Raw genomic sequence first — 24044 nt, forward strand, 5'->3', positions numbered from 1 at the left:
TTGCCACCATATGTGTATGGTGCATGAGAACATCCTCTCCAAGGTTATCTTCAATCATTTTGCAACTGGAGAGGTAGATATCATGTCTCGTCAGATCGTGGAGGTGAATTATCTGATCAGATGATGCCGCCAGCTTATCAAATTCGATATAGGGCCGCGAGCTCGCACAGATCTTCACATCGACTCCGCTTGTCCAACGCTGCATGTCTCTTGCAAGCTTCAGCTGTTGTGGTAGACTACCGTCATACTCGTCAAGACCATCCACGAAGAAGCAGAACCGATGCTTGGGAAACGAGCCATTGCTGACCAGAGCCTCGAAGGCGCTTTGAGCATCTATATCGGTGACCAAGTCTTCCCGAACGTGAGGCACACCATTTCCTAGCATGTTCCATTGCCTGGGAAACACTTGAGGGATGAGATCCGGACAGTACTTCAGTGTCTCATATAGGATTGACCGGTGAAGCCCTGGCAGAGTCATTTGCATATTGTCGTTCGAAGACTTCCAGAAAAAAAAACCGAGCAAGAACTAGTGTTTTTGTCTCACCAGCCCAGGCACGGAGGTCCTCACGTGTTTGTGCCTGAGAACAAAGATATTTCATCAAGGTCGACTTTCCGGAACCAGCTTTGCCTGAAATGTGGAAAATTCCGTCACCGCTCCTGAGCCACGTTCTAAAATAATTACGAGCTACGGCTCTCTTCCTTAATTCTTCCTCTCGTATCTTATGGTTTTGTACTTGGCTGTATGTTCGTTTCAAGGTTGTTTTAGCAGTGTTTTCAGCCGGTTCCGGGGACTGTAAGCGACTATCAACATTATCGGGGCGGCGGTCCATGATATTCCCCTCGCTTTCGTCGAAATCTTCGCGATTGTCTTTGGAATGTGAGCTCCAAGTATCTAAAGATGTGTCATCGAGGCTGCTGCTGCTGCTGCTCTCGGAGCTGCCAGCCAATTCCTGTTCCTCCTCAAACATCCATTCAAAAGTTCCAGCCTCAGCACTATCCATACTTGTCTCTCTGAGCTTCATTGTCGAGAAAAAGATGCTCTGCAATATGGCGTTTTCCTTCGGAACATTGACCATCATTGTGGATAATGCACTGAGGGACTCCTGAACGTCCATGGCTCTTTCAACAGGGGGTTTATCAAGGTCAACATCTACTTCCTTATCCCCCGTTCTCTCAACAAGCTGTGTTACGCTTCTGAGGATGTCTTCCCTCAATGTCTTTAGTTGGTTCGCACTCTCGTTGGAAAAACTCAATCCTTCCGCCTCGATTCTATCAAGTTGGACTTTGATGGAGCATTGTTGGTCACTGTCTTGCACATTAGTAGACATACCAAATTGTAAACCTTGTTTCTCTAAGCTGACATACTTCAACATCAAGTTCAATCTTAGTAGAACTTCTCCACGATATTTATCAAGTCGAGCCAGCAACATCAAAACGTCGCTCTCCTTTCGGACATTCCGTATTGCGACCTTCATGATTTTCCATGGTGTACGCTTGCCGGATACGGTAAGTCTCTTAAGGAGTTGTTGCAACTCTTGCGCTACATCTCTACATTTCTCAGCAAGTCGATTCAACGCCTTCTCATGCTTTGTATTGCCAGGTAGTGTGGCCAAGTCAGTGGCGGCGTCGTCAAGGTCATTGGCAATAGTCTCGATGTGTGCATTCTCTTCGGTCGAAGCCTTCTGGTACAGCTCATCAGCTCCAGTCACGACCTTTTGCGCGAAGTCGACAAGTGTCAGGATGGCAGACGCCAGCCCAATTGCTGAGATCGGATCCATTCTGACGAGGCTGCGTATGGCCCGCCCAGTTAAAGTGACTGCCACGTGGGGTAGATGCGCTCGGAGGAAGGTAGTATCGGTGATTTCGCTTGCACGCTGGCTCTTAGGAGCAACAAAAGAAGTGTTTTACTCAAGATCCGGAGCGACCAAAGTTTTCTGTGCGCAATTTGACAAGTGTTGGTAGAATTGTGCCCAGGCTGCGGCCATGGGAGGCCGAATCTCGTTGGGTAGACGCAGGCTTCGAATTCAGCGTATGATTCGTCGCCTGCTGTGTGCCGCCACAACTTTGAAGTGACCTACTTGACCGATTGGGCCATCGACACACCCTTGATTGTGGGAAGTCTATGAAGTTTGTGCACATGTTGGTTTGACTCGTGCTTTAGAATACAAGTCGAAATCTGCGCTTTCACACTGATGCTAACAACTACTTTGAAATTCATATCTCGCACAGGAGTACAACACAGCATTTGAAGCAAAGCAGTAAGGCGGCTAGCTCTGGTCCACAGATTTGATTTGGATGTGAGGAAGCTTCTGATTGGGGCGGTCGTCTCATTGACTTGCGGATGTGCAGTGCCGGTCCCCATTTTTCATCGGCGACCTACCGGGAAGGACAGCTTATTCGGAGCCTTACCGTATTTAGTTCCGATACACGAAGTATCGGTCCTTGGCAGAAGGATTCAAGCTGATGCTCGCATTGATGCCAAAACCCCTACTGAGTAGAGACCGAAGAGTAGTAAGACGGCTCGCTAAGCCGTCGTGTGTAAGCTCGTAAGTCATCGATCGTATTGAGATTATGTAGCTAATATACAAACGATGAGTATAAATTAAAGACGAAAACTCCATTCCATGGCGAAGTGTTCATTCCGTCCCTCCTGTTCAGGCCCCCAGATGCAAGAACAGTTCCCTGTTCCAGCCATTAAGTTCATTATCCATACAGTCATAAACCCTTGAGGGCACATCATAACACATTATCCACCATGGCTGATAACGAAATCAACCTGCCCCCTCCCAAGCGGTACATTACCACCAATGACCCCAAAACCGGAAAAGCCGTCTTCAGCAAAGCGATGCCCGTTGAGGCAGAGGGCAGCGACCTCCTGAACGCGAAGCTCTACAATCTCTATACAACATCGACGTTCCCGGTCGAGCTGGCCGACGACGCCGACATCGAGGCCTACAAGCCCAACTATCCCGAGATGGCCAGTTTCCACGATCCGAACGGCGTATTATTGCGCATCATTGACTGCCCCCCGAATCTCTCGAAGTTTCCCCACCGGACAGAGACCGTTGATTTCGGGGTGGTGATACAGGGCCAGATAGAGCTCGTGCTGGATGACGGGGTGTCCCAAGTGCTCAACCAAGGCGACGTCTTTGTCCAGAGGGCTACGGTGCATGAGTGGCACAACCCAAGCGAGACGGAGCCGGCGAGGTTCTTGGCTGTATTGTTGCCAGCGAAGCCACCCATTGGGCCAGATGGAAAGCCAATCGGGCCATTGTTCGGTTCGTGGGAATAGAGCAATCAACATGTCTCTTTGCCAACACAAAAGTCGAGATTTTAAGCAGTAACACAATCAGAGTAGCTGAAAATGCAAACGCAAATGCTAGGGAAACAGCGAAGTTTTCGTGAGTGTGGAGATTCCGACGTAGCCACGTCCACCACAAGATGTTCCGTAAAGCAGAGTTTGTGAAGGGGAAAATAGTAAAACATACAGATGAGAAAGCTGAAGCTAGGCTTGAGTGAAGAGATAGAGTAACTTGCGCAGATGTGAGGGACGTGCTTAGCGAGAATTAGACACGAAGCCGTTCTACTATTGCCAGCAGCGCTTCTCCAATTTGGCCAGGGGCCAAGTCTAGATTCTCCTCTGCTGTGAAGGCGCGTTGCGGTCGATTCATGTTGTTAGGGCCAGCAGCTCTCCTAGCATGAGCGAATTGAGCAGCAGCCGTGGCACCGAACAGGGCGGCGTCTCTAATCGCCGCCATGTCTCGTCGACGTCGTTGAAACTCCATCTCTTCTTGCACGCGGTGAGGCGTACCAGCGAAGCGGGGTGGTGGCGGTGCAACCGGCGGTGCTGGGCCTCGAGCTCGGTGGTCGTTGTTACCGATGTTACCGATGTTATCATTGTCGTTGTCTACCGGGTCTTCGATTTCTGGCTCGGCTACATGAGCACGAATATCCGGGGGTGGCGGCGGCGGAGGAGGAGGAACATCGAATTGTCGGGCATTACGGCGAGCAAATAATGGTGGTGGTGCGCCTGGAACCCCGAAGCGATGCATGCCGCCTTGAGGGCCCTCGACAAACTCCAAAAACGGATCTCGTTCCGTACAGCCAGGTTTGTGCCGACAGAATAGGAAGCCGTGGGCATTGCGTTGAAAAGGAGCAAAACAGAGGTAGCACCATTCATGACGGCAGACACCTAAAGATGAGGGCAATATATCAGCTTCTACAATGCAATGGTAAGATGTTATTAAGGTTAAAGGGAGACTCACAAGTGATGTGGTTGCAGCCCGTATACTTGTGCACGTCCTTGTTGCACTTGGGGCATTTCTTTGAGGTTTCCTTGATCACCTTCTCGGACGCCTTCTCGTCTCTCGCTTTTTGTCTGTTGCGCCGATCATATTGCTCGCAAGTCTCACCGCTATGCCATGGCACGTTATGGGTGATGCAGTGGCGGTGCCGGCAGACATGGCATTTGAACTTCGGGCAAACGTCGTTATGAATTTGTCCGGACTCACAGCCTGTTGCAAGGCACCACCTGAAGTTTTGAATGTCTTTGACGGCTGCTCGTGTGGCGAGTTTATCATATCTGAGAATTATTAGTCACAGTTACAAAGCTATTCCATTCAGAGATAGACTGACCTGCTGAACACCTCCTTCGAGGCGTATTTCTTCACGTTGTCAAATTGGAGGTATTGGGGGCACTCAGGGCATTTGAGCCTATCCCATTCTGAAGTGTCCATGCTTGACTGTATCCACTGTTGCAGGCAGCCCTTGCATATCGTAACCTTATGCTCGCAACCCGCTGTGATCTGCTGTGGCATTTCGGTAACTTTCTTATCGTCACCGCATACTGTGCACATCTCGGTCACGGGTAAGAGCCACGTCTCGTCGGCTTCGAATTGTGAAGCGACGTCTTCTGGTATGGTGAACTTGATGGTACCTCCCCATGGAATCCTTGAGGTGCTCTTCTTTATTCTGTTCCCATATATCACATTGATCTCATTCGCTCTCAGTGATATCTTGCTGTTCCGAGTCGAATGAACGTTCCTCAATATGTTCGCAATGATATTTTTGATGTATGCTACCTCAGTATGGTGATCTCTTGGCTGCTCTGGATGGCAGATGTAGTCCCGGTTGAAGCCCCTGAAGACGAAGTATTTCTGCTCTGGGCAGACGTGAACGGCTATCTCTAGACATAGCCATTTCCGAAGTTGTCGTGCTTCCCAGGCATTTCCGTGTATGAGGCCATTCCTCATACCTCTCATGGCATTGAGGACTATCCGATTGGGGTCATCGATGCCAAGTCTCGTCGCAATCTTGGCTCGCAAATCGCCCACTGTCTTTCCGGCCTCGATATCCCTAGCAAGCTCGTCTTTGAGGTCATTTTTTAAGACCCAGCCTTGGAACTCATCCCACTGAGTGACCTTGATGGAAGTATCCTCCCTCGAGCCGGATGTTACTCGATACCAGACGTTCGAGGAGCCTTCGTCAAACTCGCTGAACGGATTCAATCGAACACCATCGCGGTAGAAGGTAACCGTGGATTGGTCTGGGATGGGATATTTGGTACGACCTCGCAGGATCTGGTCGAGCTTCGCAACGAAAACTCCGAGCTTAACGGAGCACGTGAAGGTCTCTCTGTGCGTATCGAGATCCTGACAGGTAACTAATGCCCTTCGAGGCTGCTCATTTCTCTCTTGACTCTCATATTTGTCGTGATGAGACCGGTGATGACGCCGAGACTCGTGCGGCTCATCGCTCCGAGACCGATGCGGACGCCGGGAGTGGGCCGTCACCCTGGGCGGCGATCGGACACCCTGGTCCCTGCTTGACGGCTTCCTCGCTTCTTTGTTTACCATCTTGTCAGTATTGCCCCTCCTGAAAAACTGTCATCACTCTTGTGTGACATTCTTGAGAAATACACGGCTGAAATAGCAAGCGCCCAAGGAGAAGAAAAGAGGGCGATTGGGCTGAGGGGGAGACTGGGCAAAGCGGAAAAAACCGAGACCTGCGGCAAGGCTGTGGGAAGTTGAGGCTCCGGGGAAAGATATGGTGAGCAACACTCAAAGTGAGTGAAAGTGCTCGGGGTTACCAGATAGCGGCGGGGTCTGGGGGGCTGAGGGGCAAATAGGCTGCATGAGCATGCAGCTTCACTGCGAGCGTGGCGTATCACTTGCAGATTATCGCGGCCAATGAATTGTGAGGCAAGACCTTTCACCCACTGGCAGCTGAGCGCCTGAAGGAGCCAGCACTTAAGGTGAGAACCCGATTGCTAGACTGCAGGATATAGCTACGCCCGATGTGTTAGGCTGCCAAACTGCATAAACGGCCCACGTAATCAAGGCACTGAAATCACTCGGCTTCGAGAAAGATCAGATGACCCCAATGTAGTGCAAGGAAGCCCAGAAGAGTAATGCCATGCAAGAAGCTTTGACGGGATCAGGTAGCAACACTTTTGTCACGAACATGTGTACAACACTTGTTGTTTGCCTGTCCAAACCATTGTGACCCGAGCACCTTTCACAGACAATTGGTTGACGTGGATGAATTTGATTATTAGTAATTAAACTCATTACCCATATCCCACAAGAACCGACTTGACCCTGACTCCTAACCTATAATGATACCATATGATCATTGTCGTAACGTCGTAAATATACATTAAGGAGGCCCAACTTGTCTTTGCCAAAAACAAGGAAACCCAAATCTCAAGGGTTGTTAATTTGCTAGTTTTTTCTGCACCAGGCCAGGCTATCGCTCTCAAGAAGTGGCGAGAGACAGAGAATAGTTGCTAAATATCCGCTGATGACTGAGAAGGTGTAGAGGTCTCGGCGTATGGGCCGACGACCAAATGCGAGTTGCTTCACTCGCTTCCGCAATCATCGATCCTCCGCCGAAGAAAGTATTCTGTGGCAATCTCATGAGACCGTTTGGCTAGGACTTCTTGCAGAAAGAGATGCAGTCCGCGGACGTCAAGGATAGAGTTGAAGCTTGTTGCGTTTTTCCACAGCGGAAGGCCATTTCTCAGTCGCCGGAAATCGTCCCAGCTTCGATAGAGGGTGCATGCTCGGTTATGCTTGTAGAACAGGACTACTTCGTAGACTAAAGTGCAATCCTCCTGGAAAGTGCCCCGAACTGTCGGTGAACGAACCCAAATCGAAATTGGAAGATGGCGGGCTCCGTTGTAAGTGTGGTGGCACTTCTTTGAATGCACTTGCGGCTTTCTGGGAATGGCAGGAACTTGTGCTGGCTTTAATTGCATGATTGAACAAAATTAATAGTAGAACATAATCTGAAAACGAGTTTGCCTGACTCGGGAAAGAAGTGTTGAAAGACGATATTCAACATGCCATAGACATGAGGACAGACAATGGAAATAAAGTGAGGAAAAGCTGTTGCCTCGATACACAGTAGGCCGAGACTTGACCATTGGCTTCGAGCCTTATCGAGTGGCTTGACGATTGAAATATAAATGATGCGGCTCAGCTGCTCGAAAACCGAGGAGAGCCAAACCCCTGGTCTTCGATCCCTTTTCGCATCAATAGCATCATCGCATGAATGAGCGAGGCGATCCGCCGCTCAAGTGATCCATGAGGCGCCTGAAGAACCGACTAAGCCTTCAGGATTTTGGGGAAAGAAGAGCAATTAAAATTATGACAGGCGAGCACCATAGGACCCTGAAGCAGGTGAAGCGGTAGGCTGTGCTCTTACCTGAAACGTCCACTGGGAATACGCTGAGACTTGCCGGATATTTGGCCAACGATATCATTGGAGGTGATCCAGCGCAGGAGTCAGATTACCTCCGCTATCCACGCATAAAACGAGGGCGAGGATGAGGTCCTGGAACCCAAAGCGATCATCGGACAATAAACGTCATTCCAACAGCCTGGTCAATAAGATCGTCAGCATGGCAGAGAAAGGGTTGAACTGTCGGGTTGCTTCTTGCCATCATTCGCGCAAAGAACCTCAAAAGAGCCGAACAGTAGGCATGTGGACTGAACGACCGTCAGAGCTCAAGGAAGCAAATATACATTTAGAACACATTACTTGAGGAAGTGCGGCTGAACTTTTGTCAACATGAGCATTCCTTGTTACTGTCGAAAGCATCGCAAAGGGCCTTTGCACAGAAAACACATTTACTACTTACTTTGATGTTTCTTGTTATCTGGGCAGAAGCCAGTGCACACTCTAAAATGTTAGGAGATTTATTGACACTAACAATCAGCCATGTGTCTATTCCTGGGAAGGGAAAGCCCGTTTCAAAGAACGCGCATCCCTGTACAACCTGAAACGCGCAACTAAACCCTTTTACGCGTTGCCCCAGAGCAAACATACCGCAATAGGATGGAGGGGTCTGAGAGGGGCCGAGGGGCACTTCCAAGGCACCCCCTTTTCTGGGAGTCAAACCATGCAGCCCATTTTGCCATGATAGGGTAGGAGTCCCCTGACTTGCATAAGGAAGATTCATAGTCTAATAAAATTGAAAATGAAGAATGTCGCTACCTACCCTGCATTATCTTCTAGACTTGGTGGATAATGATGGAGATGAGTGCTCGTGTTTTCCTAGAACCGTGGTTGAGCAACCGTTTGTCTAACGTTATGGATCGGTTGATTCTTTCAAACGAGCCGGCAACTGGCTTTGGCGGACTCATAGAGAGATGACGAGGATGAGAACAATAATCGATCTCTGGAGTCGGAAGAATGTGGATAAAAGCGAAAAGAGTTACACGTCTTCAGGCTTACATTTACCCCTTAATGCTCTCTCTCTCTCTCTCTCTCTGTTGCCTGTCCACCGTATCAGACTCCCTTCATAAGCAGAGAGACGGCAATGTCGGTCGGTGGGCAGACATCTGCCTTAGCCTTATACTACTTATTATGAAAGATGGTTGTCTCCTCGGCGGCATGTCGAGGCTTTCCGTTGTGAGTGGCCGCACTGTGCCCGTGAGCAAGGAACAAGGGGTAGGGAGGGAATGAAGTCCCCCGGAGTGGGTGCGCTTGCCCATTATACACCTAGTTACAGTAATGGTTTGCTTGAGACGTCAGGTAAACAATACACCCTCCAAACGGCAGGGACCAAGGAGCTAGACTATCAGTCTTACCCTGACCTGGAGAGACAGGAGTGTCCCTTCCATACGCAGTACCGGTAGCTCCCATCTCATCCCATCCTTTCCTTCCCTTCCCTGGCCACCAATAATACACACATATTATTCTTTCCCTTCGTTCTTTCCCTCCTCTACGATCAGATCCCTTCCCTTTCAGCTTTCCCATTTCTTGCACTTCTGCTTTCGCACTACGCGACGTCACCAGCCGTTTCGCATCAACAGAAAGCTATTGCGGTCCAGCTCTGCGACACAGCCTACGCTCGACGCGATCCAAGCTTCACTTTCGACAACCGCATCCACCGCTGACCGAACTATATCACGAGATGGCTCTTCAAGCTGCGTATAAGCAGTTCCTGGCTTCGCCGAACTCGTCCTTGTTGGCTGCGAACGCGTCGCTGCACTACGTCACGACCACAACAAGCTATGCTGGTCCTACGGAGATCATCAAGCACCTGAGCGCGCAGCGCAACCACCTCAAGAAGAAGAAGGAGGACATTTTGGATGTTGTTGAGGGCCAGAATGCTGTCGCCATCCAGACCGAGACCTCTATCGAGTTCATCTCGAGTGGCGGAGCTTACCTTCCCGGCTTGGACGACAACTTCCTCGCTGATCGAGTTGTTTACATTGCGGTCGTGAGTTAAGGCCTTCTCATGTTCAGTTTCTGGAAGCGTGCGCATGCTAATGCTGGACTCTTCCCAGACCCATATCGTATCTTTTGACAACGATGGCAAGATTGCGCAGATTCGTCAAAGCTGGGATCAGGGTGCTCTCTTAAAGCAACTAGATGTCATCGGAAAGACTGGCCGCAATTGGCCCATCCGTGACAGCCAGGAACAGATCAAACTGATCATCAGATCTTCTGGGAAGCCTGTGGAGGAAACGCCTTCAGACATCATCAACCGGTCTCGCGGAAACTCCACCAATGCTATGCGCGACCCTCATACCACCCTCAACCTCTTTGCGCCTCGCGACCAGGTTGAGCCGCCGACATCTGTGGTCTCACCGTACGCTGGCAGCCGCCCACACCAGCGCTCCTTCACCGATATTCTCGGCGATGAGCCTGAGGAAGTTGGCTCCCCAAGTGGTGGCCGTGAACGGTCGCAATCCCCTAGCAAGGCCATTGCCCCGAAGATTGGTGCATCGAAGAAGTTCCAGCCGCCTCGCCTGTTCGAAGAGAGCGAGGACAGAGCTCCGTCTGAGTCTAACACCCCTGACGCCAAGTCCCCGGATCGCTTCTACAGACCTCACCCGAAGAAGTACCAGCACTTCGACTTCGCCGATGGCTCTGAGCCAGCTGACGCACCAAAGGCTGGTGTTGCTTTCCACGAGATGCCTAAGGGAAAACATGGTTCCCACTGGGATTTCCAGGACTTCGTTATTCCTCAAAAGCCCCAAGCCAGCCGTGTTCGTCACCAAGAGATTCGTCATTGGAATACTGAGGAGGCAGAAGAACAAGAGGACACTGTGAAGAAGCCTGCTGTAGGCAAGCCACGCCGTGATGCGGAAACCCACTTTGAGCTTCAGGATGATGGTCTTCCTTCCGGCAAGCCGCGCCCGGCCGGTCGTCCACGAGGAGCTACGCATAACGAGGGCCTCGGCTTGTACAAGAACCACATGGTCAGTGATGACGGCTCTGAACCACCTGCTACTCCTGATCCGCGTACCTTGACCAATATCACCAATTTGAAAGACCGCTCTAAGATCTTTGATCCTCACTTCGATATGAATGACGAGTCACCGCATGCTTCTCCTCCGAAGCATCAGAGTCAGATCAGTGACGATCGGGCGAAGGCAGTCAAGATGATGGAGTCCAACTGGTCAGCCTATGACGTGTCGCCTGCCTCGCAGAAGGAGAACAGCAATCCAACCCGACATGGCGCGTCAAAGGACCAGAAGGAGAATGGTCCCAATCATCGTATCGTCATCGCTGGTGATGGCATGGGTAACAAGAAGGGTGGCCGTGGCTGGTCTATCGGTGATGACGGCGATGAGGAGAAGAATGGCATCGTCATTGCCGGTGATGGTATGGGCAACAAGAAGGGAGGTCGCGGGTGGTCAATTGGCGACGAGAGCGACGAGGAGCAGAATACTCCAGCAGTACCGGGCAAGAAGCAAGGCGTCCAAGCGACAGGCGGCAACTTCTGGGACTTTTAATCGAGTCGGCAGAACAGCTGGAAGGAATTGGACAGGAAATCGCGCAGGAATAACGCCCGATAATGTCTTTTGATGCTACCGATGATGATTATACGTCTACAACGCCCGCAACGATCACGAGGACCACCCCCGAATCACCCCTACAGATCACAGAGACACTGCATTTCCTTCTGTTTGCTTATTTCCTCCTGTTTCTTTTCCTTTGCACAATATCTGTATCTAACATCCAACTTGGGTGAGACCAAAGCAACAGTGATATTATGGGCCGATGGATACCCAGTTGTTAGGATGAACAGAAAACTGTTGGACTAGGGAGACTGAACTACTGAAGATTGTATGGATTTGTACACATACATTACTCGAGCTTTAGGATGAACGAACGTTTTCAATAGAATGTTCTCAGACGACCTCCGTGTCTTTGCCATTACGAACACCCCATATCACGGAAGGGCTGTGTGCTAGTCGACCTTGTTAACATCTTTCTTGCAATTATCATGGGCATCATAACGAGATAAGTCTATATATACACATCTGGTGCAAGAGTCAAGCCCAGAGAAACATGTGTCTATGATTGCGTCGAGGCCCATCATTCGAGCGCTCGCAGATATCAAAGACCATGGATAGTAGCCATAATCCACCACTCCATCGTCAACGATCCCAAAAAAGTCTACCAATACGTCCCAGTTCCCTCCAAGACTTCCCGTCTCTGCTTGACGCACCGTGAACGCCATGCTTCCCAAGCCCATACGCAAGGAACCCTTTGATGAAAGGAACCGCGGTTGCCTATTATGTCCCTCTTGTTCTTACACGACTTGATCGCTCATATGCCCCCCCCCCCTCACTCCCAAGCGGCAGGACTGCGATGTCCCGCCCCGATCAGCAGAAGAAGCGATAGAGCTTCTTCCACCGGGGCCAGGCGCGCTTCTCCTCCATCTCCTGGGCCATGAGGATGGGCAGGTTGAAGTCCCTGCGGCCGGTGTCGATGTCCATGTCGTCGACGCGGACGATGCTGGTGCGGTAGTAGAGCTTGTAGGCGAGCCAGAAGAGCAGGACGATGGGGACCGCCATGTACTGCAGGAAGAAGTTCTGCACGTTGGCGGCCGCGGACTGGTCCGCGTAGCCGAGCGGCCACGCGCCGACCCAGAACTGCGCGACCAGCACGATGCCGTTGAGCGTCAGCCCCACCCAGCTGCCGGCCACGCCCGCCTGCGCCCGGAAGGCCAGCTCGTGCAGGCTGCGGCCCTTGCGCCGCCACGCCTTGCGGAAGCGGATGTGCGCCAGGCAGATGCTGCCCCACGTGAAGATGGACGAGAGCCCCGAGATGGCCATCAGCCAGTCCATCACGTCCGACTGCTCCTCCGTGTCCGAGAGGTAGGCGAGGAAGCCGATCAGGGAGGCGAGCACTATCGCCACCAGCGGACGGCCCCGGCGGTCGATGTAGCCGAAGATCTTGGGTGCCTGGCCCTGGTCGGCCAGGGCGGCGAGCGTACGGCTCGAGCCGAAGACCGCGGAGTTGCCCACGCTCATCACCGCCACGAGAATGACGGCGTTCATGACGCCGGGGAGGACGTCGATGCCAGCATCCTGGATGGCAACAACAAAGGGGCTGGCCTTGGAATCCGAAGAGGAGGTCCCTAGCAGTCGAGTATCATCATAACGCACGAGGACTCCGACCAGCGTTAGCGCCACGACGTAGAAGAGACTGATACGCCAGAACACCTGCTTGATGGCGGTCGGCAGTGACTTGCGAGGGTTCTGGGTTTCAGCGGCCGCTAGACCGACAAGTTCTGTGCCGGCGAAGGCGAAAGCAGCCGTAACGAACACGCTGCATAACCCCTTGAATCCGTTGTGGAAAGCACCCGGGTCATGCCAGTAACTCCCGCCAATATAGCCGCCTCCAGGCTTGCCTCCAATGTTGATAACTACACCGAGCAGGCTAGCAAAAAGTTAGTATCGTCTGCACCAACAACAAGAATCTTGAGTTGTCTCACATAAATCCAATCACGGCTGTGACTTTGATGATGGCGAAGACGAACTCGGCTTCACCGTAGCCTTTGACGCCGAATAAGTTGATGGTGATGATGGTTGCAAGAAAGATGGTCACAAAGATTGCTTTGTCCAGCGAGTCGTTCCAGTATTCTATCGTTATCGCGGCAGCAATGATCTCCAGCGGCAGTACGACGAGCCATTGTAGAGCATAGCTAGATCGATGATTAGCGACATTAACGAATGTAACTCATTGTACCTCAAGACTTACTTCCAACCCATAGCAAACCCCCAAGCCGGGTCCAAGAATCGTGTTGAGTAGGCTGAGAAGGAACCGGCGACGGGGAAAACGACTGCAAGCTCACCGAGGGCTTGCACCGTACAGTACAACATGACACCGATGAAAAGATATGCGATTAGAACCGACGCAGGGCCGCCGGTATTGAGAGCCTTGCCGGACGCAACGAACAGACCCGTACCTGTATGCATATGTTAGAAAGATCAATGGCAATCATGGGAGCGTTGCACTCGAGTCGAGGTCAGGGCCAGAGCGATATAATGCAAAGGACCATCCATGCCAGTCAGAGTATCGACATACCTATAGAGCCACCGATAGCAATCATCTGCAAGTGCCTGCCCTTGAGCTCCCTCAGCAGGCCCGAGTTGGCGGTCCGGATGTTGGCGGCGCGGATGTCGTAGTAGTGGCCGCCGTGAGGGTCGCGCATGTGCATCGGGATGCCGTCGTCGCCGATGATGCCCTTAGGCGTGATCCGCTGGGTCGGGTCCCGTCGAAAGGTGTCAAGCCATCGCTGCACGGCGCCCGGGCGGCGGGGGATGTCGTAGACGGGCTCCCTCATGCTGTAGCTGCTGCCGTGGGCCAGCGAGTCCTCCTTCAAGTTCAGAATGTTCAGCTCGATGTCCCGGTCCGCCATCTTATCTCAGAAAACGGGCCCGCCAAAAAACCAAACCAGACGCAAGACAAACGGCCCCCCCACCGAGGAATGGCGGGTCCTCGACACTTGGGCTAGTTGTCTTAGGGCCGCTCTATGGCTCGAGTCGAACGAGACCCAGATGCGATTCAGTGCCTCCAATAGTTGGGTAACGAGGGCTTCTGCTCCTATAACTGTAATTGTTTCCTTCCAATCGCCCTACTCGAACAGCGTTGTGAGTCGCGGCGCCTCGTGCGGATGCCAACGGTGCGATCAGCAAAGTACAATGTCGGCCTTCCGCCCGGACGAGTCCGATGGTAGTCACGGCAGGCCAACGTAAGGAATCCGAGTTTCACCGTTCGTGTACAGGCACTCTCGTCGCTCGTGTCATTATAAAAGCAGGCGGCGTTGTATGTATGAGCGAATTGGCGGTCGTCTAGAACCTCGGCTGTAGATAGTCCGTCCGTGCAGTCGTGACAAGTCAATGTCCACCTCGCAATGTCCAGATCGTAGTCGTCGTAAAGGCGGAAGCGAGGATCAGGAGAAGCAAACGTCGGAAGTATTGATGATGGTTAGGAGGAGGAGGAGGAGGAGGATCGGTGAGACGGACGAACGAACAGATAGACGTACGTCCTTCGCAAGATAATAGGTGCTTGCTTGCTGGTGCTGCCACCTCATGGGGACTGGCGGCACAGGCAAAGGGGCTGGAGGCTTATCATTGCACTTGGGACTTGTAGCGTGGTGTGGTGTGGTGTGGTGGCCCTTGGCCCTGGGTCTTGGTCCAGTTGGTCCTCTCCGGGCTAATAATGGTGGTGGGTGGTGGGCGGTGGCATGGGGCTGGACTTCGCTGGGCGGCCGGCGACTTCCTGCAGTGGGCACCGGCGCAGGATTTTCGACAAGGGACACACGCTCGCTTCACCATCTCCAGCCTAGTGGCTCTTCACTCTCGCTGCTCGCTTCTGTGTAGTTATTATCTCCTGCTGCTGTAGGCTTTCTTGGTCACTATTTCAATCGGTACAGCCAAAATGTTGGCTCTCGCCAGCAGGCATCGCAAGGCTCTGGGACACAAACACCACGGGTCGACATCATCGTCCACAGAGACCCGAATGGTATATATATTGCACCGGGGAGTTACGTTGCTGCAATGCAGAGCGCGGACTTCACAGTGACTAAGATAGCGGAGACAGAGGGGGGACGATTCCTGGTTCGCGGATTGGGTGCCATGCGCTCGCGTGCCGTTACTTAGCCCAGCATGTACTGTATAGTATAGTACCGTATCTCTCGAGACAAGAGGGTCCGCAGCATGTCTCTGATCGATCCCCTTGATCACCCCCTCCCAGCACAAAGTACTATACAGAAGTACACCTGGCTGAGACCTGGCTGCTGGGTGATCGGTGCCAGATAATCTACCTAGCCCTACAATAGGTGTTTCGTCATACGATTGCGACGATGCGCCGGCGATTCATGGCGTCTCAATACTATCTACTGCAGGGTGATGATGCGGGACATGTCTTTCGATTTGGCGCGCTTCCGAGACCTGACTTACTTATGTATCACATCGACTTCGCAAAGAGGCATGCATAAGGTAGACGCTGCATTACTGTATTGTCTCCGACCGCTTGTCGCTTGGCTGGCTCACCTGGTCCTCAAGAGATCGGACTGGGTACCACGGTATCCATGGATAGGTAGTGTAGTCTACAATAGTCTACAGGGTAGCCCAGCCCGACAGATGCAGACAGCAAAGCGCATCGATAGTGATCCTCGTAAGACAGGCCTGCGCCCACAAATAGCCTTGATCTAGAAATACCGGTACGTCTCAATCTTGCGCAGCGTTGCTCATCTTTACCCTGGGGTCTCTATCACCTTCCTAGATGGAGCACAGCAGCTCAGGAGGTCAATTCAGATTCAAAACAAATGACAGACACGGCCTGCTCGTCAGACAGTTGGCGGCGACGGCGTGGGGAGGAAAAGGCAGACACGCCAATCCACCTTCCAAATCAATGATAGATCTATTGTTGGCCCCAGCCAGCCAGCCAGCCTGCCTCACGCAATACGCAGTAATAGCACAGACAGACAGATGCCTACTGTACCTACTGCATAGTACTCTGGGTACCTCACGATCCCGTCTCGGGACCGACCAGGCGTGTGGGAGTCCTCTCCACTGCAACTCCCACTCTCATCAGGGCCGGGCTGGCCTGTGAGTTGCGTCCTGCAAGCAACGCAACTGATCCCTGGCGAGAGCGAGCGTCGTACCCGGCCAGAATCAGAATCCAATCAGAAGGACCCCTAGACGACGACCTTATCTTCCCACAGAGTGTCAGGGTGCCCGCATGGTGGCGCTTCGTAGTGCCCTGTACCTAATCCATAGTAGGCCGTCGCTATCAGATTCAACGCCAGCCTTCCGCGGCTTTTCTCACGTTTCTGTTCGAAACCCCTAGGCTAGGCTAGGTAGCATCGTTAGTCCCTGGCTGTCCACGTTTTCTCAATAGTCGCGCTTTGACACTTCTGAGGAAGCGTGGGTCACTAATCAAGCGGCTAATAAATTCAAATTGAACGCAGACGACTATGATGGTTTGAATCGTTGATCTCATGAAACAGCAGCGTTTGCCAACTCACCTTGTGCAAGCTGTCCGGCGACGGCTGAGACCCAACGCGAACCAAGAGCGGCCGAGGACGCTGTCAAGTATCCCAGCTATCTGATGGCCTCGGTCACTATTTAGGACACGTCTGGTGGCCCCAAGCGAGCTCAGTGACATGTGCTCCTCGTCTGTGTGCCGCGCTAGCTGCCCTTTGCATGTCACAATGCTCGGAACACGGCACACTCCTGACAACCACCTAGGTAGGCAACGCAACATGGACACCAAAGTATAAACGCCGCTGTATAAATGCCCCCCTGAAACTATATATGTACAACAATGCAGATTACAACACCACTAGATCGTTTCCTTTTTGCGATGACGCCCCATCCACAGATGCCTTTTTGATCTTTTGCATGAAATGCTCCCTGTTCCAAGAATACCAGATTGCAAAGTGGACAGCACAACGCATGTATGATGATGGTATTTTCTACTGGCCCAGCTCTACGATGTTGCCATTCAGATCCCTCTGCTTCCGCTTCCAGCCCGTCGAGAACAGCTGGCCCATGTCGAACCGCGGGAAGGGGTGCGCCTCGGTGTTGATGACCACCTTGTCCAGCGGGAGGAGGTCGTTGGGCGAGAAGAGCAGGTAGAAGTACTTCAGGGTTTCCGCCTATGGAGAGAAAGTGTCAGCAATATTGAACGAGGGTTATATGAAAGATCGGCAGAACACAGGGACACCTACCAGCCAAAAGCTTTCCATGTTGTCCTTTGTCACCGGTGGAATCACATTGGCATTCGACAGACTCGTGAAGCCGCCTCCCTCCTCGACCGCCGTGTAGTTCATGAACGACTTGAACATCTCCCAGCCCCATTCGCGATACTTGACATCCCCCGTTATCCGCCACATGTAGAACAAGCTCTCCACCGTCTCTGGGCGTTGGAGGTTGTGCGAGTCAAACGCCTTGACGCTGAAGTCCTTGCGCCATTGTGCGTCCGGACTTGGGTCAAAGTCTGCTGGCGCCTCGTGTGGCGCCGACTCCTTCAGCGGGGGGTCGCTGATGTGGAAATATGTGATCTCTGCAGCAAGTCCAGTTGCCATGTACTTGTACATGCCCCAGCAGGTCTGCATCAGCTCCCGGGCAAGCTTCATGTCCTTGTCCTTCTTCTTGCTCCAGGTGGGGAGCTTTCTCGCTTCTTGTTCAGTAAGGCCCTCGGTTGCCGCAAGGGCAATCGTTCCAGGCATGAAGCATACAAGATGGTCCATCTTAGGCGACAGCGCCTTTTCTAAGCCGTCCGGACGTTCGCCAATAATTGTAAAATGCGAAGGCTCAGTGTAAGTGACAAGGTGCTTGCGTACACCCGCCAGTGCCTCGTCCCACATCTCCAGATAGACCGATTCCTGCTTGTTTGTCTGCAGATATTGCTTGATCAGGTATTCGTAGTAAGAGTCTCCACGGCTGCCCAGGCGGATGTTCTCGCCCCTGAAATGGCCGTTTGTAGCGTAGATATAAATAGGAACCAGACCATCTTTTACACCATTGCCGTCGACCACCTCCATGACCTTCTCAGCCTTATCCCAGAACATCTTTTCGCCGGTCAATTTGGCAAGGTACTTGAACTCGAGTTGCAGAGTTGTGGTCTCTGCGGTGGATGAGGCACCGCCGTCAGCATGTGACGGCAGGCCTTCAAACTTCCCAAGGTTGACACTGGCATATGGAACCCCTGAGGGCGTATCGAAAGCTGTTATCAATCTATCCGCAAGGTCTTTAGCCTTCTCAAGGTATAGATCCTCGCCAGGTGCGCCCGGGTCATCATCCTTAATAGGTGCGAGATGGGGATACTCGTTGGATAGGTAGTGCGCACTAAGCAGGCCGCCCATCATACGGATAGTTGTCTCGAATGTGTTGACATCTTGATCTTGATCATAGGTCAAGTCCTTAGCCAGCCACTCCCTCGCATGTGTTAGTCGAGATGTGAGGTTCATGAGCATCATTGTATCCAGGGCATCGATAATGATCCATCCCAGACCCTTGGATGCCATCTGGTCTCCCTTCTTCGAGATGGGATGGAATTCGTCGTAGCCCCAGGCATATCGTTCGTAAGCATCCCAGCTCAACTCGAACGCCTCGACCACACGTTCCCTCCGCTTCGACCAGTCTGCCTTGCTCCTTCCCTTGCCTTCTGACTTCAGCCAACCTAGGCCCTTTAGATGTGTAGAGATTGCCTCTTGATCTCTGCCGAAGAAGCCGGACCAGTACAGCAGACTCATCAGCACCGCAAAGAAGATGAGCAGCACTCTCTTCCTCCTGTAGACGGGCCTCGCCCGCTGACTCGCCGGGTACCCGTACGGCTTGTCCTTGTACATCGGTAGCGAGTTGCGGTTGGGGTTGAGGAAGCCCCCGACTCTGTCGAGGCCCTCCCCAAGGATGCCCCCGTTCGAGGACTGGCCGTGCCCGCCGCCCCGGCGGTTGACGTTGGACGACGCCCAGAGTTGGTCTTCGGCTAGTCGCTGCGGATTCGTGAACGAAGGCACATTTTTGGGCACAGAGAAGGCCATTTCCTCGACAGCCTGGGACGCCTGCTCGACCACCTGCTTGCTCTTCTCGGCGACCTGAGTCGCAACCTGCGTGGCCACCTGCGCGGCGGTGGTCCGGGTCGCTCGGAGGATGGCCAGCGCTGGGCCGGGGGTTCGGTGGAGGTTGAAAGGGTCGCGAACGTTCATGGCCCGCGAGGGACCATGCTGTTTGGTAGTGGCAGCTCGGGAGTGCGAGGACGAGGAGGACAAAGGGCGCTGTGGCGGATGCGGACTCGATGGGTTAAAAGCACAAGCAGAAGAGTTGCAACGTATGCCTTCTCGGATTCTATTCTTCCGGGAGAAATGCAAGTGAGCAAAGCGGGTTGCTGTCAGGTAATTAGTCTCGTGCACTCTCCCAGGTCACTTCGAAGTCCACAGAGCACTGCTACAGTAAGGTGGTAGCCGGTACACACGCGCGGCGCGGCTTGGCGATTGGAAAGGACAAGTTTAAGGTTGCTTGCCTGCCGCGACCCGCCCACCCTACATCGTAATCAGTATGTTATAGCAGTAGCGACCTAAAAATACATTGAATATGGAAATGCAAGCCCACTCATACCCAAAACTCGACATCAAGCAACGACAACGGCTTCTTACAGTAGGAATAATTCTGCAGAGCGGACTGGCATGTCATTTATTTCCCAGACAGGAAATACAACATTCTTTCTCACAGCCGAAGGAATATGAACGGTTCGATAGCTGAAGATAACCCGTGAGCCGGCAAATCTCGAAGAGACAAGATGGATCATGTGAAGAGCCACGGCTCCGATTTCCAGCAATACCCGCATCTTAATAATGAAGAGTTCACCGAAGTCTGTCACAATCTCGACAGACGATACCGTCAGGCTACGTTAGGTCCGCTTAGAAGAAAATGGAGGCTCAATGTGTGCACGGCACTTGATACTTTGTTTTCTTTTGGTGCCGAATACAATACATACGTACAAATTGTTCGACCTCTAGAAGGCGAGCTTGATCATGGAGACTTATCAACATTTCTTGACAACTTCTCCTTTGGTGCAAATGACCGATTAAGCGACATGCCCATAACATCAGAGGATCAGGACATGATGGAGGCCGAGGAGTCAGACCAGGTTCGGATCTTCAAGGAGCAAGGGCAGTCTAAACATTCTAACACCTGACTAGTCTGTTCTCCGCAAGGAGCAGAAGCAACCGGACTTTGGCTACGTAATATATGAGATTCACCTTCACCCAACGTATCAAGCCCCGTGTCTCTGGTTCAGCCTACACGGCTTGCCAGTAGACGAGCCAGCTTTCAACATCGATACAGTTTTCCGCCGCCTTGTGCCGGACCAGTACAAGGATGGACTACGGAGGGTCGGATCAGTTGGCGGGATATCAGCGGATGTGAGTTGCTTCATGCTGTCAAACGCGTTAATTAAAGGCTCTCAATGTCTAGCCAAGAGGCTTCAGCCCGGTCTATACTAACACGCTGAAAACAGCATCACCCTATCACAGGTGTCCCAACCTTTTACGTCCATCCCTGCCTCCTTGGAGACAGCATGTCGAATTTTGACTGCACCAAGGAGAATTACCTGATGGTCTGGCTAGGTCTCGTCGGAGGATCCGTCGGACTCTGGGTGCCGAAGGAAATGGCGCTTGAAAGTCCTTGACGCGTTGAAATGCGCGTCGCATCCGGGAATTGCAATATATGCAGACATTCTGCATAGCCCCATCACTCGTCGTCGCTATCCTCCTCCATTGCCACGTCACTGTCCTCTTCCTCGTCTTCATCCTCATCCTCACGGGCTCTCTTTTGTCCGCGGCTCTCCGGAGTGCCAGCATCCTCCATGACGCGGTCTACGCCCTGTGGTTTCGCCGGGAGACTTGATTGCGCCGCCGCTGATCCAGGAACAGGGGCATTGAAGATGCTTTGCTGCAGCTCTGTGACCTCGACGTTCGCCGCACTGGCGGTATTGGGCAGCTTGAAGGTGCCATCTAGCTTCGCGACGACGTTGGACTTTGACTTTGCATATTGCACTTTCTAAACCGTCATCAGCTACGGCGGCACACAATTAATCAGAGTCACTCACCATCTCCTGGCCCAGGAATGAGGAGCCGTCTAGGGAGCGCATTGCCTGGGTTGCTGTTTGGATATCCCTGTAAACTATATGCGCCTGCCCACGCATCTTGTCTGTCTTGAGAGCGACGACATCGAGGACGGGTCCGTATGTGGAGAAAAGCATATATAGGGCTGTCCGCAGATCATCCTTCTGTATCTTAGATGACGGTATACCGCGTACATAGAGTCTACAGCTTGCACATTAGTAATTGTCGCAATGAATTCAAGCTACATGCGCACTTACGTCTGATTAGGTGGAACAGAGAGAACCTTCGCAGGGATCCCAGAGCCTGGCGGAGGGCCTTTCGGCGGTACCGGAAGGTTCGAGGGCGCCATCAGTAATAGTTGTAGCTCTCAATGCGAGTTTCAGATAGTCTGGTGTGCCGTCGTCGTCGAACCCGGTCGTAGAGGTTGGGGGGTCGTCGTGGTTGAGCGCGTAAATGATCTGTATGCCACTGTTTTTTTTACCAGCTTCTTTCGCAGGTGTATCTACCCCACAAAATCGAAAGACTCGGTAAGTGCATAGCTCGATACTTTGCGTACCTGCTTAGCGGCTCAGGTAGGTAGCTGCGCCCCACCATCCAGCAACCCATTACGCAGTCAGCCACCAGGTCCAACCCCTCCACGACTTTGCTGCATCGTCAACGCAAACGGGCAATCCAAAGACATCGTGATAGTAGAGAGCTCCTCCTATCACGAGCACATAGATCCGCCCACCATGGCTGCGCCAGAAGTCCACCATCTCTTCCACAATCCCATCGCGGACCACTCCTTCTTCCCGGATCGCAAGACGCTCGCGATCGCAAGGGACTCAACCGTCGAGCTCTATGGCAAGGTTGGCAATGCATTCAAACTCAAGGACGAGCTCAAGGGCCATGACAAGACCGTCACAAGTGTCGATGTATGCCCAGTTTCCGGCCGAATTGTATCGTGCTCTCAAGGTATGTGCCACAATGTCCATGGTCCGAAAGTCTGAGGGTGCTGATATAGTTTATCTGGGTAGACCGTAACGCTCTGGTCTGGGAACCTTCACCACAAGGCTACAAGCCAACTCTAGTACTTCTCCGAATCAGCCGAGCTGCAACATTTGTGCGCTGGTCGCCCTCCGAAACCAAGTTCGCTGTCGGCTCCGGTGATCGCGTGATTGCCGTCTGCTACTTCGAAGAGGAGAATGACTGGTGGGTCTCGAAGCATTTGAAGAAGCCCATCCGGAGTACGATTACGTCTGTTGCATGGCACCCTAACTCGGTGCTTCTTGCAGCTGGTTCGACCGATGCGCATGCCCGGGTTTTCTCCAGCTTCATCAAGGGTGTCGACCAGCGACCTGAGCCCGGCGTTTGGGGCGAGAGGTTGCCCTTCAACACCGTCTGTGGCGAGTACCTCAATAACTCTGCTGGATGGGTACACTCTGTAGCTTTCTCTCCTAGCGGAGATGCCCTCGCATTTGCTGCGCACGACAGCAGCATTACTGTGGTGTATCCGAGTGCCCCAGAACAACCACCAAGAGCCATTGTCAGCATCACGACTCAGCTGCTGCCTTTCATGAGCATATTCTGGAGCAATGAGACTGAAATCATTGCCGCTGGCTATGATTGTGAAGCTTTCCGCTTCAAAGGCGATGAAGGCGGCTGGCAGCTTGCAGGCACTCTAGAATCGAAGGGAAGGCCCGGCCTAGGCGATGCCAGAGAGGAGTCGGCTTTGAATATGTTTAGGCAAATGGATCTAAAGGGTAAGGTAAAGGATGATACGAAACTTCAGACAGTCCACCAAAACACCATTTCAACCATTCGGCCTTATGAGACATCTGGCTCTCAAGTCACAAAGTTCAGCTGTAAGTCCTATCAATCATCTGCAAAGAGAGATACAAAGTGCTAATGTCACGTTAAGCAACCGGCGTTGATGGCAGAGTTGTCATCTGGCATACTTAGATTAGTCACAGTGAATATCTCAATGAAATGCTTGGTCTCTGACCAACAACCTTGTCCTCGTTCTTTGACTTTGATGCGCCCCCGGTCTCAAATCGTCTCACAAGTGCCTTGTGGAATCTGAGACTTGTCACTGATGATTTTCTTCTCCCCGCTGTATCCTAGCGAACCTGTTTGGGTTCATTGTTGAACATAGGTATAATACAGTTGGAATTTTCTCCTTCTAGGCAACGCGCAAATCAGCTCCATGGAACCCACCAATATGGTCGTCGCTACGCATCCGTTGATGGAGCGATCACAATCCCCAAGCGCCCGCTTCTATGCGTCGCGAAGCGCAACACCATCGCCCCCTGAGGCTCCCAGGCTGACAAGTCCGCAAGGCGAGACTATTGGACCCTTCGGGCACTGGGCGGTTTCCTATCCAAACCACTCGACGCTATCAGGCACTTCACATTGCGACCTGCCACACGATGAGGCCCAAGTCTCTCCACGAACCATCCCTGCGCAGCATAGCGGCCCCTCTTATCTGAACATTCTCCCGGAAGATCGGATTCGCGAGCTACACGACGATAGCGAGGGGCAGGACGAGCCCGTGGTCAGTCATCTTCCTTTTCGCTGGCACGGACACAGCATAGCAGCAACTCCTGGTCTGCACAGAGCGTCCCCATCGGCTGCCTGGCCTGCGCAGCGGGAGACTTACATCTCCCCGCCCCAGTTCATC

General features: G+C 52.5%; 7 protein-coding genes across 7 annotated transcripts; 3 read left to right on the forward strand and 4 right to left on the reverse strand.

Annotated features, from left to right (window-relative positions):
* Positions 1–2755: 2755 nt before the first annotated feature.
* Positions 2756–3292, forward strand: UCRPA7_7245 (putative cupin domain-containing protein; the record flags this gene model as incomplete). The annotated part of the gene is made up of 1 exon (XM_007919778.1): positions 2756–3292. The coding sequence occupies one exon, from the start codon at positions 2756–2758 to the stop codon at positions 3290–3292; it is 537 nt and encodes a 178-aa protein (XP_007917969.1).
* A 274-nt stretch (positions 3293–3566) lies between these two features.
* On the reverse strand, positions 3567–5752 carry UCRPA7_7246 (putative ring finger protein; the record flags this gene model as incomplete). Its single annotated transcript, XM_007919779.1, has 6 exons — positions 3567–4030; positions 4266–4370; positions 4512–4582; positions 4636–5179; positions 5255–5651; positions 5699–5752. 6 exons carry the CDS (start codon positions 5750–5752, stop codon positions 3567–3569), a joined length of 1635 nt encoding a protein of 544 aa, XP_007917970.1.
* A 3669-nt stretch (positions 5753–9421) lies between these two features.
* Positions 9422–11252, forward strand: UCRPA7_7247 (hypothetical protein; the record flags this gene model as incomplete). Its single annotated transcript, XM_007919780.1, has 2 exons — positions 9422–9730; positions 9798–11252. The coding sequence occupies 2 exons, from the start codon at positions 9422–9424 to the stop codon at positions 11250–11252; spliced, it is 1764 nt and encodes a 587-aa protein (XP_007917971.1).
* Positions 11253–12128: 876 nt separating this feature from the next.
* Positions 12129–14170, reverse strand: UCRPA7_7248 (putative general amino-acid permease gap1 protein; the record flags this gene model as incomplete). The annotated part of the gene is made up of 4 exons (XM_007919781.1): positions 12129–13188; positions 13244–13453; positions 13510–13717; positions 13837–14170. The coding sequence occupies 4 exons, from the start codon at positions 14168–14170 to the stop codon at positions 12129–12131; spliced, it is 1812 nt and encodes a 603-aa protein (XP_007917972.1).
* Positions 14171–17233: 3063 nt separating this feature from the next.
* Positions 17234–19468, reverse strand: UCRPA7_7249 (putative mannosyl-oligosaccharide -alpha-mannosidase protein; the record flags this gene model as incomplete). The annotated part of the gene is made up of 2 exons (XM_007919782.1): positions 17234–17416; positions 17489–19468. 2 exons carry the CDS (start codon positions 19466–19468, stop codon positions 17234–17236), a joined length of 2163 nt encoding a protein of 720 aa, XP_007917973.1.
* A 1543-nt stretch (positions 19469–21011) lies between these two features.
* UCRPA7_7250 (putative u2 small nuclear ribonucleoprotein b protein) lies at positions 21012–21734 on the reverse strand (the record flags this gene model as incomplete). Its single annotated transcript, XM_007919783.1, has 3 exons — positions 21012–21320; positions 21370–21586; positions 21643–21734. 3 exons carry the CDS (start codon positions 21732–21734, stop codon positions 21012–21014), a joined length of 618 nt encoding a protein of 205 aa, XP_007917974.1.
* A 382-nt stretch (positions 21735–22116) lies between these two features.
* Positions 22117–23326, forward strand: UCRPA7_7251 (putative arp2 3 actin-organizing complex subunit sop2 protein; the record flags this gene model as incomplete). The annotated part of the gene is made up of 3 exons (XM_007919784.1): positions 22117–22339; positions 22402–23229; positions 23286–23326. 3 exons carry the CDS (start codon positions 22117–22119, stop codon positions 23324–23326), a joined length of 1092 nt encoding a protein of 363 aa, XP_007917975.1.
* Positions 23327–24044: the final 718 nt, after the last annotated feature.

This window comes from Phaeoacremonium minimum (assembly GCF_000392275.1).
Source record: "Phaeoacremonium minimum UCRPA7 unplaced genomic scaffold PA7_03_scaffold_504, whole genome shotgun sequence".
Taxonomy (NCBI): Eukaryota; Fungi; Ascomycota; class Sordariomycetes; order Togniniales; family Togniniaceae; genus Phaeoacremonium; species Phaeoacremonium minimum.